The sequence below is a fragment of the Agrilus planipennis genome, unplaced genomic scaffold, assembly GCF_000699045.2.
Source record: "Agrilus planipennis isolate EAB-ADULT unplaced genomic scaffold, Apla_2.0 scaffold54, whole genome shotgun sequence".
Classification (NCBI taxonomy): Eukaryota; Metazoa; Arthropoda; class Insecta; order Coleoptera; family Buprestidae; genus Agrilus; species Agrilus planipennis.
This window is the reverse complement of record NW_020439000.1, coordinates 151,163-168,318: the sequence shown is the minus strand read 5'-3', so window position 1 is coordinate 168,318 and position 17,156 is coordinate 151,163. Positions and strand designations below refer to the sequence as shown.

At 36.6% G+C, this 17,156-nt stretch overlaps 1 protein-coding gene across 4 annotated transcripts in view; it reads left to right on the top strand.

Annotated features, from left to right (window-relative positions):
* Window positions 1-17,156, top strand: part of LOC108734373 (synaptogenesis protein syg-2) — a 261,522-nt gene that overhangs the window by 139,287 nt on the left and 105,079 nt on the right. For all 4 annotated transcript variants that reach the window (XM_018465908.1, XM_018465910.1, XM_018465911.2 and 1 more), the window contains 4 exons: window positions 1,261-1,371; window positions 8,336-8,539; window positions 10,015-10,160; window positions 11,658-11,808. In XM_018465908.1, the coding sequence (XP_018321410.1) occupies window positions 1,261-1,371; window positions 8,336-8,539; window positions 10,015-10,160; window positions 11,658-11,808 (612 nt within the window). The remainder of the gene's footprint in view (window positions 1-1,260; window positions 1,372-8,335; window positions 8,540-10,014; window positions 10,161-11,657; window positions 11,809-17,156) is intronic.

Genomic DNA, 17,156 nt, shown 5'->3' with positions numbered 1-17,156 from the left:
TCCAATCACGTTTTAGAATCTTTTGTCGCCTTCTCAGACGATAATGTTTATAATCTATCACCAATAACATTATTTAGTATTCAATAGATCAAGAAGGATCTTGACTGATGATTTCAGGCTCTCACTACTATCGGTAGTCGTCTTATTCCTACTTTCAATAGAGTTCATTTTATTTCGCGCCTACCCAAAGTTTCAAAACTTGAAATGTCCTTCTTCTAGGCAAATCTAAATGGAAAATCAATCCTAGTTTGAATTTTTGTAGCATTAATTCATGTATTAGTTAATTCATTTTTGAATTGATTTTACCCACTGCAGATAACCTCAAATATTAATGAAAACTACCAAGCTACAAAGAGGTCACAACAGAATCCTAATAGTATAGGTCGCCTTAATGTAATATGTATAATTATCAAAAAAAAAATTCGTTCAATCAAATCCAATCATGTCTTGGAATATTTTGTCGCCTTCCAGGACGATAATGTAGCGAGCACGAGTGTGTTTGTGTGCGATCGGGCACACGTGTGCGTGAACGGCTTATCGATTCGCCGACTAGACGCGGGCGCCTTTCTTCATGTGCGCCGTATTTGTAAATGTGTGTGTCGTACCTGCGTTCTGGGAAGCAGTTAAACAGTTTAGAGAAAAAATAAACTATCCGGATGTTTCCAGAAGGTTCCCGAAAGTAAACAAAAGAGTATTTAAAGGAAGAGACGATCGCCGAGAAGGGAAGAAATAAATCGACCGTTGCAGAAGTGAATCCAGAAATAAATTGACAGTGATAGCAGTGAATAGTGATATATCAACAGTAGTATAAATAAATAGAATAATTTATAACGTAAGTTTAATAATAATTTAATAGCGTTTTTAAGTTCTTTAATAATTTAGGGTAAATAAATATTTTTTGTCGTTATCAGTCTTAGAAGTTAATTTTGTTGAACCCACCAACATTTCAATAATAACAATATCATTATTTAGTATTTAATTGATCAAGAAGGATCTTGATTGATGATTTCAGGATTTAACTTCTTCCGGACTAACTGAAAAGGCAAGAATTATGAAACGTCAATACATCTTGATTAATATTTAATGATTGAATATATTTATTTTGTAATACTTCTATTGTGTCGAGTACATGATAAACCCAAAAGTATGAAAATCCTAGATATTCTAGAACGAGGTTGAGCTCCGATCTAATAGATGATTAACAAACTTAATATGCAGTCACCGAGAGAACTTAACAGTTTTATTTTTTTTTTGTTACAGTTCCACCCCACCAAATTTTGATTTACGATAATTCTGGACGGGACGTTGCTGGTGAAATTGGTCCTCTGGAGGAAGGGTCAGATCTGGTGCTGACCTGCGAAGTTAGGGGAGGTAGGTCTCTCATTCTTTTCACTTATTTGCCCTTTAACTAAAAATGCACTCGTTATAAAAGTGTGATGTACCTCTACCTGTACCTGACGTACGTTGCAATTTTAATTCAAAAGAGTGGACCTGATAGATATGTTACCGGAAATCTGTGATATCCGTCATTGTATACAACTCCTAGGAAATATATATAATTTTTAATATCGCCCGGAAATGTGTGAAATAAATTATATCTATCTATACATTTCCTAAATAGCAATCGGAAATGTATTACAAAATAGGCAGGAATACGGCAGGCTCTTTGGAGATGTACCTACGTCCACTGGTGACGTCTTTGTTTGGTTAGGGAAATTTATGACAAACTTGGGTTTCTGCCCCTGCCCGCCGAAGGAGGGCTGATATGTTAGATGTTAGAATAATGTGACGAGGTTATTTTTGTTTCAGCAAACACGATGACCTTAAATTTTTAGTACTTTGTAGAGGTCATAATCCTGATCATTTTTATATGTATCCGTTGGGAGAGGAGATCATAATAAAGCATACTTTTCGAAGACATTATTCCAACATATCAGCCCTCCGGCGGGCAGTGACATTGGAGAAATTCCAGTCTGTCAGAAATGCCTAATAACCATACAATAACATCACTAATGCATATACATCTCCAAACCTAACCTAACCAAACAATAACGTCACCAATGCATATACGAGGGCGGTTCAATAAGTACCCGTGTTTGAAGATAGAGGACGTTCCTGAGGGAAATTAGTCTTGTCATCGTGTGCTGCCATCTATCAAACCACTCCAAAACGAATTTCAGACTGATTGATAGGTTAGTTTGGATTTGGCAGCCATTCGACTGAGACGTGTTTCGTTATTTTCGGTAAAATGGAACATTTCGCCATCTATGACCACAGTTAGATATTGCTTCAACGAATTCAAACGTGGGCAAAGATCCGTTTTTGATAGGAGCGACCAGGAAGCCTGGCAAACGTTGTTACCGAGGAAATCATTTTACGGATTTTTTAGGAAAAGGAAGAACGATCACTGGACAATACTACAATGAGTTATTGGACCACTTCGACGAAAAATTGAAATAAGATACGGACGCGTTTGACGAAAAAGAAGGTGCGTTTTCAACACGATAACGCACCGGCACATTCATCAGGAGTTGTTGCCGCTAAACTGGCCAAACTGCATGAATTACGTTATGAATTTGCTGCCGCACACCCCGTATTCACTCGATTTGAGTCCCTGCGACTTCGTCTTGTTCCCTACCATGAAGAAATGACTCGCGAGAAAAAAATTTAGCTCATACGAGGGAGTTCGACAAAACTTATTTTTTGGAGAGTAAAAAAAATGACAGGGACGTTGGGAGAAGTGTATTTTTCTAAAAGGGGACTATGTTGAAAAATAAAAAAAAAAATTATAAAAAAGGAGTCATCATTTCTAACACGGGTACTTATTGAACCGCCCTCGTACATTCAGTTGATATAAAAAATTTAACTCAAACTAGGAAGTCATCGCCGAGACAGGGGGAATTTTGGAGGGTTCGACAAATCCTATTTTTTGGACAGGTTAAAAAAATGGCAGGGACGTTGGGAGAAGTGTATCTTTCTAAAAGAGGACTATGTTGAAAAATTAAAAAAAAACCGGCCTTTGAATATGCGATATCATCATTATCATAAGGTCGTCAGTCTTAAGACTGGTTGGACACGTGCCTCCACTCTTTCCTATCCTGAGCTAATCTTGGCATTTCCTTAAAACTAAAACATCCCACATCCTTAACTATTTGCAAACAGTAATCTAATCTAGATCTACCTCTACCCCTCCTAACTCCCGCCTCTGCCTCTAATATGTCTCTGACTAGACCTTCATGTCTGAGAAGGTGTCCCACCAACCTATCTCGCCTATTTCTTATTGATTTCCATAGAGTCCTATGTTCTCTCTCTTTCTAATACCTCTTCGAGCATGTTGCTAGCATCGAACTCTAAAGAAAGTTCAACATTCTCAGGAATTTAGAAAAGTAAAGACGCTTGTTTAAAAATATGATTCCAACCAGGCAGTTATAAAACAGACCATGATATTTTGCGTACCTAAGCAACCTCTAACCGCTGCACTGCTTACTTTTATTCGGTTATTATCTCTTTTCACTTGTCTATTCTACTCATAAAGCATTTCCTAACTTAACAAAACAAAGGCGTGTTCAGAGCACAGCAATGATTACAATCCCAAGTGGAAACAAGAAAGAAGATACCTACGTCCATTCACACACATAATTTGTTGCAGACTTTGCCAATTTTGATTGTCGCGACTATACTCACACTATTTTTCTCTTAATAATCTTGAACATGAGTGTTTTGGGCACAAAATTATTTATTTTGAGAGCCCTTTCAAGTTTCAGTTTGAAACTCGATAGTTCAAAATTTCGTGAATACGTGAAGAAAATAAAACACTGTTTATAACTAACCTAAATGTTTACTGAATTTACGGTGTACAAGAAAAGGAATTAGAGCAAAAATAAATCGTTTGAGTGATGGTATAGAACTACTGTTTCGGCTAGTGGTCAAGTACTTATATTAACGTTGAATTGTAGAGACGGGGTTAACAAATACACAAAGAAATATACAAGTCTTCGTAAACAGTTAACAACGACCCGAAAATAATATAAACATGAATTTGCAGGCCAGATGACAATAATAGAAATATGAATCATTTGAAAATATGGAAAATACAGCCTAGATGGGAATTTAATGATCCATGCAATATAAGGTATTCAGGTACCTGCACAAATCAACGTAAACGGAAACTTTAAACCTAAGTAAATAAATGCAATAACCAAAATACAAAATAAGAATACATACAATGTAGAAATCTTCCCGAAGTGAGTTACTTTTAATATGAAATATTCTCAATTTTTTACCCACTACACACTTCCTCAAATTAGCTTAGTGGTCAAAGCATTGGCGCGTAAAGCCAAAGAGCCCGGGTTCGATTCCCGGCGGGGGTGTGACAACAGCAACAAATTTTTCCTCATTAATTTGAGGAAGTGTGTAGTGGGNAAATACCCTTAAGTTATTGATAAGGATCACTGTAGGTCCATTATGAAATTAAAACAAGATTTGACCCTTATCAAGTCTTTCTCAGTTGTTTTCCTAGCACAAACTAAAATATTGTAAAAGACTTGTGTACCTACGTATTTAAAAAATGAAGAAATAGAACATCCTGTACATGTTTATTACCGTAAAAGGCGTTATTGACTCGCTCAAAATGTATTGGTGTACAAAACAGTATTGTATGAAAATAAATGAAAGTAAAACAAAAATACTAGTAGCCCATGAAGAAAAAGTAGGGAAAGAGCGAATGTAAAAATAGGAGACGACAGATTAGAAGAAGTGACCGATTTTAANAGTTGTTTTCCTAGCACAAACTAAAATATTGTAAAAGACTTGTGTACCTACGTATTTAAAAAATGAAGAAATAGAACATCCTGTACATGTTTATTACCGTAAAAGGCGTTACTGACTCGCTCAAAATGTATTGGTGTACAAAACAGTATTGTATGAAAATAAATGAAAGTAAAACAAAAATAATAGTATGCCCGTGAAGAAAAAGTAGGGAAAGAACGAATGTAAAAATAGGAGACGACAGATTAGAAGAAGTGACCGATTTTAAGTATCTAGGAAGTCAGATAAGTCAGGACAGAAGGAGTAGTAGGGATATAAAGTAGAAGATAGCACCTCTATCGCCTTCAATAAAAAGAAGTCACTTCTATGCTCGCGAACGGTTAATTGAGAAATTCCAAAAAGGTTGTTAAAGGGGTATGTTTGGAGCGCGGTGCTGTACGGGTGCGAAACATGGACAGTGGTCAAGGCGGAAAGTAAAAGGTTAAAAGCGTTCGAAATGTGGTGTTATAGGCGAATGATGAGGATACCGTAGATAGAGAAGGTTAGAAATGAAGAGGTATTAGAAAGAATAGGAGAACAGAGGACTCTATGGAAGTCAATAAAAATAGGCGAGATAGGTTAGTAGGACACGTTCTCAAGCATGTCAGAGACATATGAGAGGCAGAAGCGGGAGTTAGGAGGGGTAAAGTAGACCTAGATTAGGTTACTGTTCGCAAATAGTTAAGGATGTGGGTTGTTCTAGTTGTAGGGAAATGCGTCGATTAGCTCAGAATACGCAAGAGTGGAGGTGCGATCGACTAGATTTTGTAAAATTTCACAACTGGGCTCTGATGATAAGGATCACTTTAAGTCCATTATGAAATTAAAACAAGATTTTACCCTTATCAGTCTTTCTATGTTGTTTTCCCAGCACAAAGTAAAATATTGTAAGATATTTATGTACGTATTTTAAAAATGAAGAAATAGAACATCCAGTACATGTTTATTACCGTAAAAGGCGTTATTGACTCGCTCAAAATGTATTGGAGTACGTTATTCCATTACCCGCATTTAAATATTGATATTTCAGTTCTTCTTTCAAACGCTTGCAGCGTTTACGCCGTTGACTGCTTTTAAACCTTTCAAAACCATGTTTGCATTTGCATTATTACCGTTTGCAAGCACTCTGCTTGAATTCTATACCTGCCTACATAAACATTAAAAACAAAGTAAACGTTAAATATTAATCGTTCTAACGATGTTTGTTACCATCTATTTGATAATATATGTACCTAGTTAGTTAGTTAGTGACAAGCTGACAAGCCAAAATGAGGGTTTAATTTATTATTAGTTGTGCATGTCAGTATAAATTAGTAATTAACAGCTGAACTATTTACTATCGCAGAAAAACACTCCAATTAACAAATTCGTGTAGGTAATTGGCATATGTATGAAGTAATGGGGCTGATACACTAGGTACACCTATGCATGTTGGATTTTTCGTCTCTGTAGGTTCACAAGAATGAGATTGAACCATTTGCTCGCGCTTCGATTACTCCTCCAGGTCTCCAGAGTCTCCCACCGATAACCTGGACTATGGCAAATTCCCGTCGAGATTTCCCCGTGCAGCTGGCACTTTTCTGATTTACGTAACCAAATTTTTAACCAAGTCACTTTAAAAGGAATTAATTCCTCCTTCGGGCGAAACGTTCCGACAAATAATTTTCGTGGTCGTTTTAGAGATAATAACTTTATAATCCGGTTGTTACCGGAAGTTTTAACGAAGTTGTAAACTTCCTTTTGTTCCACAGAAGATAAACGATTCAAGCATTTACGGACTTCCGTCGAATTTATCATGTCCACCAAGAATGCTTAATTGACATAATCAATAATTAGAGGGTGCAGTGGGTAGGTACTATTCAAAAATCGAATTAAGGTTGCTTCTTATCAAATTTTTTAGTTCGGTTTAATTAATATTTTGTAACCACCCGCTTTGTTCGAAACTTCACAATGAGTTTTCCTCCTCTTTTAAAAGTAATTACGTAATAATTTATTATGTAGAAGTTTGCGCGATACAATATTGTGAATTTTTATGACAATATCGGTGAAAAATCTTTATTAAAAAGTTTTTCTACCAAAATAACAAGATTGTTATTCTTTCACGCCACGAAAAATCGGTTTTTGTGTAAAATTTCACGAGTTTAAAATTAATTTTCGAACAACAATATAACATAATAACAAAGTGTGACGTGATTCAATCGGTGTGGAGGTGTTCCAAATGGAATTCCTGGAAGTTGTTAATTACAGTCTCCGTTCTTATAATATAATTTGATTTTGTAAATAAGTTTTCACATTTAGAAAACGTACCTGCCTGCTCGTGCAAAGTTTGAGGTCAATTGAGAAGTTCTCTTCACATCATCTAGAAATTTGTTTGAGCTTTCTTAATTGTCAATTAGTAGCAAGCAGAAAAGGAGTCTCACTCAACGATTTTACTCATCTAGTAGCTTCCATAACATTGTGCGCGCGCAGAAGTATGACGTCAAGAATTAAACGAAAGAAATTGGTTTTCAATTATGACTTCCACAAATGTTTTAATCAACCTTACAATTTCCGAGCCAAAATACGATAAAATAAATTTTTTGCAATCGGTAAACAGAAAAGGATTCGGTGTTATTTATTAAGGGAATTGACCGCAATAAACCGCTCATGCCTAGCGTGAATTTTTCCGAAAACATGAGCTTCTATTCTAAACGTTGTCATTTAACGCTGCGAGATAAATATGTAATTTTTTGTATGGTAACAGACAAAGGTTCACACTAACTCGGTACGTTTCCGGTTTTCAATAATATGGTCATTAAAAGCTTTTACAAGTGCTTACAGTTGGTGGTTTTTGTAGGACACGTATTTTTAAAAGAAATTAAGAAATTTAAAAATGGCNAATAGAAATTAAAAAATTAAAAAATGACCTTCGACAAGCTTTAGAACAAAGCTTTATCTATCTTACTACAAAATTTCAAACCTATTTTCCAAATATTAAACTCATGATATCTAGAACCGATAAGCATGTTACGGCGCGTGTACTACTAAATTCACTTAATGTATTGGCATTTTTTAAGTATGTACAGTTGGTACGCGCCGAAGCGGCTTTTATATAAAATCTAACCGAGTAGAAAAGGATTCGGTGTTATTTTTCAACGTCTCAGCGTCTTTTGAGTACTACTGGCTCGTGCCGAGGCGACTTTTATACAAGATGTAACACACTGGACTAAGTTCAAAATTCAAAACAAGAAAAAATCATTAAAGTTTTGAACTCTTACCTAAAGCTGATTATAACGATTAATTTTAACTGCGAATTTATCAATACATTGATTTTTGGAACCCTAGAACGTATCCCCTATGATTATTACCTTTCCATATCCATGGTTTCTGTATTCGCGGCATATTTATGAAACGCAAATAAAGAGCTTTTAGTGTAATAAATTATACCAGGTTCGGATTTATATTATATTATAGAGATAAGTAAGCGTTAGTGTTGGTCGTAGCCCAATGTCATGGAACTTTGATTAACTGCCACGGATAATATCTGCAGGTCGTCCTCCACCAGCTGTAAACTGGTTCGTCAACGATCAGATACGAAAAGGACATTTCGAAGCCATCGGCAACAACGTGATGATTAATCGTCTGGAAATGCGGCAAGTCAAAAGGGAAGATCTCAATTCCACCTTCAGATGCCAGGCCAGCAATACCAAGCTCGTCATGCCTGCCGAAAAAACCGTTCAGCTAGATATGTTGCGTGAGTCATGTTTCTCATTTACTTTAACCATTTGATAGCGCAACGGAGTGAAAGGGAAATTTGGGAAAGCAAACGTCGTAATTATACTGCAGCAGAAATTCAAAGAGTCGTTTTAAAAAGCTTCGGAAGCTACAGTACTAATATTGGAAATTCGACATTTGGCGGTTTTTTTGTTTACGTAATATCTTGGCCAAAATTTATAATCAGGTAATATTTGTCGAACATCGGAAGAAACTTCGTTCCTACCGGGTGTCCCACGACACCACACAGCACAGTAATTTAATTATGCACTATATCTGATCAGTAATTCGGAAAAATTAAAGGAAAAGAAGGTACATGAAAAAAGGCAGAATGAGCCGTATCACACCACTAAAAGCCAATTTTTGTTCTTCCACAAATCCGGATGTTTCTGGCAAATTGCTTCGCGCAAATTGCGCATAACTTGCAGGTAATATTCCTTATTGACTGTTCTACCCTGTGGCAAGAACTCATGTTGCAAGACGCCCTTGCAATCGAAGAAAACTGTAAACAAAACCTTCAGATTCGACCTAACTTGACGCGCTTTTTTCGATCTTGACTCGTGTAGCAGCTTCCATTGGGATGATTGAGCTTTGGTTTCCACGTCAAAACCATAAACCCATGATTCGTCACCATTTATGACCCTCTGGAGAAAATTTGAGTCCAACAGCTCCTTAGCAATGTTAATGTGATGCTGTTTTTGGTCGAAATTGAGCAATTTTGGTATGAATTTCGCGGCGATCCGTCTCATGCCCAAATCATTGGTAAAGATCGAATGGCAGGAGCCAATCGATATGTTTAGGTCCTCAGTAACTTCTATTACGGTGATTCCATGATTGGGCAATACTATTTTCTTCTGTTGTTGATGTGCTCGGGCGTCCGGCACGCTCTTCGTCGTTCACTTCTTCTTTTGTATTTTGTGACAATACGTTGCCAGTCGAAAGCTAACGAGTGCAGATTATTACAATTGACTTGTGTATGTATCAGTTGTTTGCCAAGGTCGCGAATAGGTATGTGTGTTTCGACTAAAGCCTATAATATAACGCGGTAACTGTACTCAATCATCGACGACTCGTTAACTGGGGTACTTTGTGTGCACACTTTTTACATCCCCTACGTTGTGGTACTATGACGAGATGCACTGTACAGTGCATCCAGATGTTAAAATGTTCAAATATTCCGGAATACTGATCAGACATAGTGTATAAACGTCTATATTCCAATAAAGCTCAAAAACTGCACAAAATAGGAAGCAGCTTTTTCTTTTTGATTTTTTGTGCCTTTTACTTGACCTTTTTCTTATACTCGAATTACGAAATTTTTATAAAAAGTAAACACATGTTTCGTTCCATCTTCGAACTTGGAACTTAAATATATCAATTAAGTGGATACGTTCGATCGACGAAGGAAACTTCGCCATCAAAAAGCACAACTTCCACATTTTCTTCTTTTTTCAGTCCGACCTCTGAGCACTTCTATCATAAACAAACCGGCCATCCTTCTTTCCGATCAAACGTATAACTTTACTTGCGAAGTGAAGGGATCCAGACCGCCAGCCATCATATCATGGGTGAAAGAGAACAGAAAATTTAGGAGGGGCAAGGTAAGAAATATTACGTTCTTTAAGAGTTGCCTGCATTAATATATATATATATTAATTTAACTTCTGCATGGAACTTGCTTGCGGGAGAACTTGGTATCCATAATTTCCTATTTAAGTATCATAGCGGAAACATAAGTAAATCGTAAATGTGTACAAAAGAGTCGAGGTAAAAGAGGATGATAAAGTCTTTGTTGGTTATAGAACCGACACCAACGTTTCGCCTAATGTTGGGAGACTTTATCAAAGCGAAACTGTGTGTAAATAATAATTGTACAAAATTTAATTTAAACGGACACTTAGTATGTTCTTTTAGTTAGTTATAAGATATTTGTTTACAAATAATCGGTGTTTGCAATCGGTAGGGGAAGAAATAGCGAATTGGTCAAGTAAATGCAAGCGGAAGCGGATGCAGAAGCTGAAGTGCATTTTAATTGACACTTTAATGAAGTGTTCGTGCGCCCTTTTCGCGAATAGTTTGTTACAAATTACAACATTTAACACTTGCATCGTTAATATCAACAAAATAATCCCAAATTGGGAAACTTCTTTTTGGCTTCAAAATTGCACTTTTAACCTAAAATTTACACAATTGAGCAAACACTATACAAAGTAAATAAACGCTATAATTGTATAAGTATTTTCGAAATGAAACTATTAGGAGAACTGGCTAAAAGGGAGTTCAAAATCCTGGATCCTGAACGTTTTTGGATTAAAGTAATTTTTAAGAAAATTTTGCCTTCATAAACATAAACGGGTGATAATAAATACGTTCACAATGTTAGAGAGGGGTCGCAGAAAGCTGAGGTACTTGCACAACATGCATCTTTGCAACGAGCAATTCTATTTAAATTATATTTTGAAAACGGCCAAGTTCACCCAACAGATAAATGTAATCAATTTTTATTGTTTCGGTATATTGATATTTAAAAAGCGAGAAATAAGATTTTATTAGGTTCCGATAAGCTTCACTTATAAAAATGCGGAACCAAATGCCGAAGCAGATGTGAAAACGTATGCGAAACCTCCGTAATTGCGGAAGTGAAAGCAGAGAAACCCTGGTCACTTGTACAAAGTTATTAGTAAATGAAAATTATTTCTTTAAATTTTAAATGTTTTATGTATTTGAAATTCGTAGAAATCCCGGTAGAGGCTCCCAGATAGAGGTAATAGTACCTAATCCTTAATTTATTCATTTACTTAGTTGGATGTAATATTCAAGGGCTCAATAAATAATTATTAACCACGGTGAACCGCACCGTCCTACCGGACGCAATGTATACGAAACCTGCTCCTGAGTTGGAACATAATGGTCCATATTTAATTCCTTAGGGAATGCACGTGAATTAACCGCTAAACCCGTAGCGTCTTTGAAATTTCAAACATCTACTCTCTTGGCAAATTCAATTTGGCAGTTCTTAAAATGCATTCACTCCTTCATGTATTATGTGTCCATTATCAAAGTCCTTTTTAGAAAGAAAGTGTACTTGTTCTTTTCAGTTTTCTGACGACAAAAATGAGACCGTCGTATCAAGCACGGTTACGTTTGCACCTGTTCCAGAAGATGACGGAACTTTTCTCAAGTGTTTAGGAGATAATCCGAGTTTACCTGGTGTAACAATGGAAGACTCCTTCAAACTCAACGTCATATGTAAGTCCTACGTTAACTTTGACGAATATTTAATAGTAATTTAGCTCATTAATTTTATCGGAACACACAATCGTGCTTTAATTAAGGTTAAGGAGGCTAAATTTCGTAGTGGTGTTCAATTCAACCCTTCCTCTTTTATATGTACCTATAAGTATATAATATGCGAATTATTTTCGATCTTGGTAATTAGATAAATTAGGGTTGCAAAGTAAACAATAACGCAGAGTTGATTCGATTTTAACAAATTTTTTTTATTACAAAATAAGTAATGTCTGGTGGCTCTAGGATCTTGCTCTATTACACATCATCATCCTAAGACTGGTTGGACACGCACCTCCACTCTTTCCTATCCTGTGCAAATCATCGCATTTCTCTAAAACTAGTACAGGCCACATCCTTCACTATTTGCGACTACTTTACCCCTCCTAACTCCCGCTTCTTCCTCTCATATGTCTCTGACCAGATCTTCATGCCTGAGAAGGTCTCCTATCAACCTATCTCGCCTATTTCTTATTAACTTCCATAGAGTCCTCTGTTCTCCTATTCTTTCTAATACCTCTTCATTTCTAACCTTCTCTATCCACGGTATCCTCATCATTCTCCTGTAGCACCACATTTCGAACGCTTCTAACCTTTTTTTTGCCGCCGCGCCCACTATCCATGTTTCGCACCCGTACAACGCCGCGCTCCAAACAAAATCTTTTAACAACCTTTTTCGAATTTCTGAATTAACCGTTTGCAAGCATAGAAGTGACTTCTTTTAATAGATTAGCTGATGGACCGATGGTGTCTTGATTTGGGTCTAAAGGTCGTCGTCGGTTGTAGTTGCTTCCTAACGTTTCGCTATCACGATTGGTCTACATCCAGCATCAGAAATAGAAGGACATCTGAAGAAGCTCCTCATTCGTGCTACAGAAAAGTTAGGAAACAACTCCAACCGACGACGGCGATGCAACGGATGTGTCATAACGGAAACAAAAGCGAAAACAAAAGTAAATAGTAAATCGTGCTCTCTTTTCGCGAATATTTTGTTACAAATTTTGCATTTAGCACTTGCATCGTTAATATCAACAAAATAATCTCAAATGGAACTTCTTTTTGGACTCAAAATTGCACTTTTAACTTAAAATTTACACCACTGAGCAAGCAGTATACAAAATAAATAAACTCTAGAACTATATTAACATTTTCGAAGGAAACCAATAAGAGAATTAAAATAAAATTTGAAAACGGCAAAGTTCAGTCAACAGATAAAAGTAAGTAATAAATTTTTACGACTTGTTTGATTTTTTCGATATATATTGATTTTCAAAAAGACGAGAAATAAATAAAAATGCGAAACTACATGCAGAAGCGGATCTGAAAATGTATGCGGAACTTCCGGAAGCGGAAGCAGAGGTCTGTTACAATACTAAATTGTTGTAATGAGCAATTATTCTTTTATTATTTTCTTTATACTTCTTCATTCGTCTTTCACTTCTTTCGAATGTCTACTAGAACTTCCTGATTCATTCTTCTGTTTTATCCCATTTAATCTCCCTCTGTTGACTAATTCATTCGTTTTTTATCAATATTGTTTCCCGCCCGTATTCGTCATCCGTTTTCCCCTCTTTTTGTAATTTTCTGAGCTGAATAAATAATAATGCAGCTGTTTTACGATGTTTTTGTCACACCTATATCGCCATATTCAACCGGTAATAAGCTTCTGAGTGTTCTATTGAGAACAAGGACGACAACGTGTGTTAAACTTTTTGAAGATTCCTTCATTAAATTTTAACCGTGTATGTACTTGATTCTCGATAGGTAAATTGCCCTTTGTCATAGAGTTTACAAGTGTAGTCATTCCCCTGACCGATAAAGGACCCTAATCCTTGAAGTCGTGCTCCCCGCGTTTCCAACATAATATGAAAAGTTTCCCGATCGGAATCCTTTAGTTGCATCCTTCGTCCTTCGGATGCGCTCTTGTAGAATATTGGACGCTTTTGAACCATTAAAATACGACAATTCCGCTACCTCCTACACCGCCGTCTTTAAATGATTCTTTCAACTTGACTGCAATGCAACTGTCTCGTTACTATTTACCCTTTTGCTCGTACGGTGTTCACCGTCCAGCCGTTCGCAACCAAGTTTTTCACCCCTCCTACTCCTCCAGCTTCCTCCTCCCTCCTGGGAACGCTAAGCGTAACTCCGATAACTTTCACGGTAAGAGTCTGACGGTGGCTTTTGTTCTTCCAAGGAGATTTTCTACTCCCTGCACTCTCGCCTGTATAAACCCGACTTTTATATTCACTTTTCGATTGTTGCACCGGTCTTAACCGTAAAGGATAAATGCTCTTTTGCAATTCCGATTGTTATAAAACCCATCTCGATCCTTCTAAGTACTCCGGGGTGCTCTTCGATCCGGAACGCGTTGACATTGTTTCCCGATGCAATTGCCGCCTTGTGAGAAAGGAAATGAGAATCTTATCTAAGGAACTATTATTTTAAGGGTAAACCGGGCCGTTCCTGCATACAACTCACTCCTATCACAATACGAAAGATTTGATATTTTCTTTGTTTTTTAATGAACAGTAGAGAACTGGCTTTACAGAAATAAGTGCCGAACTTACAGGAGTACTATAAAACACAAAAATTGTTCACTGTTTTCGAGAAGAATGTACTTAAAGGTACAGGCAAATTCAATTCCGGCCCTGCTAAAGAAATACCCCCCGCAACGCTACACGCAACCAGCTGGTGATTACTAGCATCAATGTAGTATTTGTTTTGCATTTTTTTAAGTGTTTATGTTAACAACCAACCTCTAATAACCGTTTATTCTTTTAACGTTTAAACTTTGTGCAGTTCATTAACTAATTTGGCAATACAACATCAATTACTAATGTAGGTCAGAAACACTTGTTGTTATAGCAATGTGACATGACATCTACGTATTTACGGTTTTGAACCATATCACTGCTGTAGGGACGAATTCCTAGATTTCGAAAGAGACAATCTCCCGAAATAGTACACGCGAAATAACAGAGAATGTTGTCTTCTCTCAGTGTGGCAATTTTTAACGGAATACACATACTTGCTGCATCTTTATCATTTGCAGCGTGTGCAAACCTTGCTGAAAAATTGATTTTCAGTCTCGAGTGGATTTATTTCGGTGGTTTCAAAAGGATAGTAGCAGTACTTTAATTTTGATCACAAGTAAAAGGGTAACGGAGCATGACAATACCTCAACAGTGTGGAAATGCCTTAATAAAATTACAATTAATTAGCGATTTATATTTACATAACATGTGTAGTACTAAATGGTTTATGTTTATCTTACACGTTCGATTGTCGGTAATGTTTACACCCTCTGTCCATGTAGTTGCGGAGTTTTTATCGTACTGCGCTATTGGCTAGACACCTATGCTGCCAATTCACGCACAGGACCGGCTTCCGATTATAAATTACTGTGATTCTCTTAAAAAAAACAATTGCCCTTAACCACACTGCTGATTTCACCGTACGAATGTTTATTACATCCAAAACTCTGTACTTATTTCATCTTCATTCATCTTTCAAATATAATAAGACGCATCCATACAGCTGATGATTTCAAAATGCCCATAAGTCCATTGAAATATATGGATATTAATGTGCCCATGTTGGAATATTGACAAAAGTACGTATAGTTTTACACCTCTGTAGGACTCATGCTATTACCTGTACAAATATCTCATTTAACAAGTCATTCACGTACAACCACGACCCGCCTTTTATTGCAGTCGTGGTTTCCTGTTTTACTACCATTGTCGTTTACGACGCAATAATAAACGTATGTCAGCTATCCCTTGATAATAAAATTTGCGTTTTTCGAATCATATCCGACTGTAGGAATGTTATATTTTTAATATTTCATATAGCCACTAGTCGTCTCGTCAATAGTTTATCTTCGGTAATTAAATTTTTGAAAAGCTGTACACCACCGCAATAAACCACATAATTATAATGGAATTTTATCGAAATATACGAGCAAGCTAACGTAATAAACGTTTCATAAGATGTGTAACAGCTATAAATGAAACATACGTAGACTCCAGTTTCTGTGTAAATAATTAGGGAGCTATTTACACTTTAATGGGTCAAAAAAGTCAGGAAGGACTCCCATATTCCTGGGAAAGCAACCCCGAATTTGAACACAAAATTTGTAGGTACACTATCAAATTATATTTTGCGAAATTTTTCAAAACTAACAAAACTGTAATTAGGTCGTCTTAATCACCAAACACCTATTATTATTGGAAGCATTGGAAAGCGCAATAGGGAATCGTATGGTGAGTAAAGAAACATGGTCAAGGTACCAATAAATTTGAAACAAAATTGTGTAGAAACTCACGCATTGGTCAATCCACAATTCTGCACTAATCCATGACACTAACACACTGACCTACTTCTAATGACTTCGACTGTCTTCTACAACGTTAAAAGAACAAAGAACTAATATAAACATCGTCAATCACACTTAATCTAATCTAACAAATAACAAACATTGCATGAGTAAGTCCAAAAATACAAAATAAATACAACACCGTCGCTGCTAACTAGCAGCTGATTTGAATGCGGCGTTGTAATGTCGTACCCTGCGAGATCCTACCAGGGTCGGACTGGTACTTTCAAATACGCTTTTCTGGAAATCGGTGAATTTCTGGACCACCAAACATTTACTTAATTTTCTTGTTTTATAGTACCCTATTACCCCCTGTCACCTGCTACTTATTTCAGAAACACCATGTATATAAAGACTGGTCTGCTTCCGTGTATTTATTATGTGACAGATTGCCTTTCGCGTTGAAATTTTAAAGTTGAGTGAGTAATGAGTAATAGAATAGAGTCGGAAAGTTGGCCTCACTGAGACAGGCGTACCAATCATAATAACAGTGGGCTGTAGCCAACAGCAATATCGAACAGCAGGCCGTAACAACCCTGTCTCGGTCCGTGGCACACGACTAACTTGAAACAGTTGCGCTGACTTTAAATGAATTTAATTATAAAATCAGAACTTAACCGGTCAGCAATTTCTCCTGTGACACTTCGGAAAATTTAATGACTTTCGAACTGAATTTGCCGGATAATTGGAACTAACGATTTCGTTTTTGAAGTGAACAATTCAATTGTTCCAATAATGACTATAAAACGACAGCAAATAACGGTGGACTTTCCAGAGCAGCCCGTTAATTAGACGCCATCATTATTAAACATTAGTATATTCAAATTGATTAACTTATTGATCAACACGATACTTTCACTATGGGTGGCTTATTAGTGTAAGAATTTGAAAGGGAACCCTACAATACCCTCCGACAGACAGATTAATG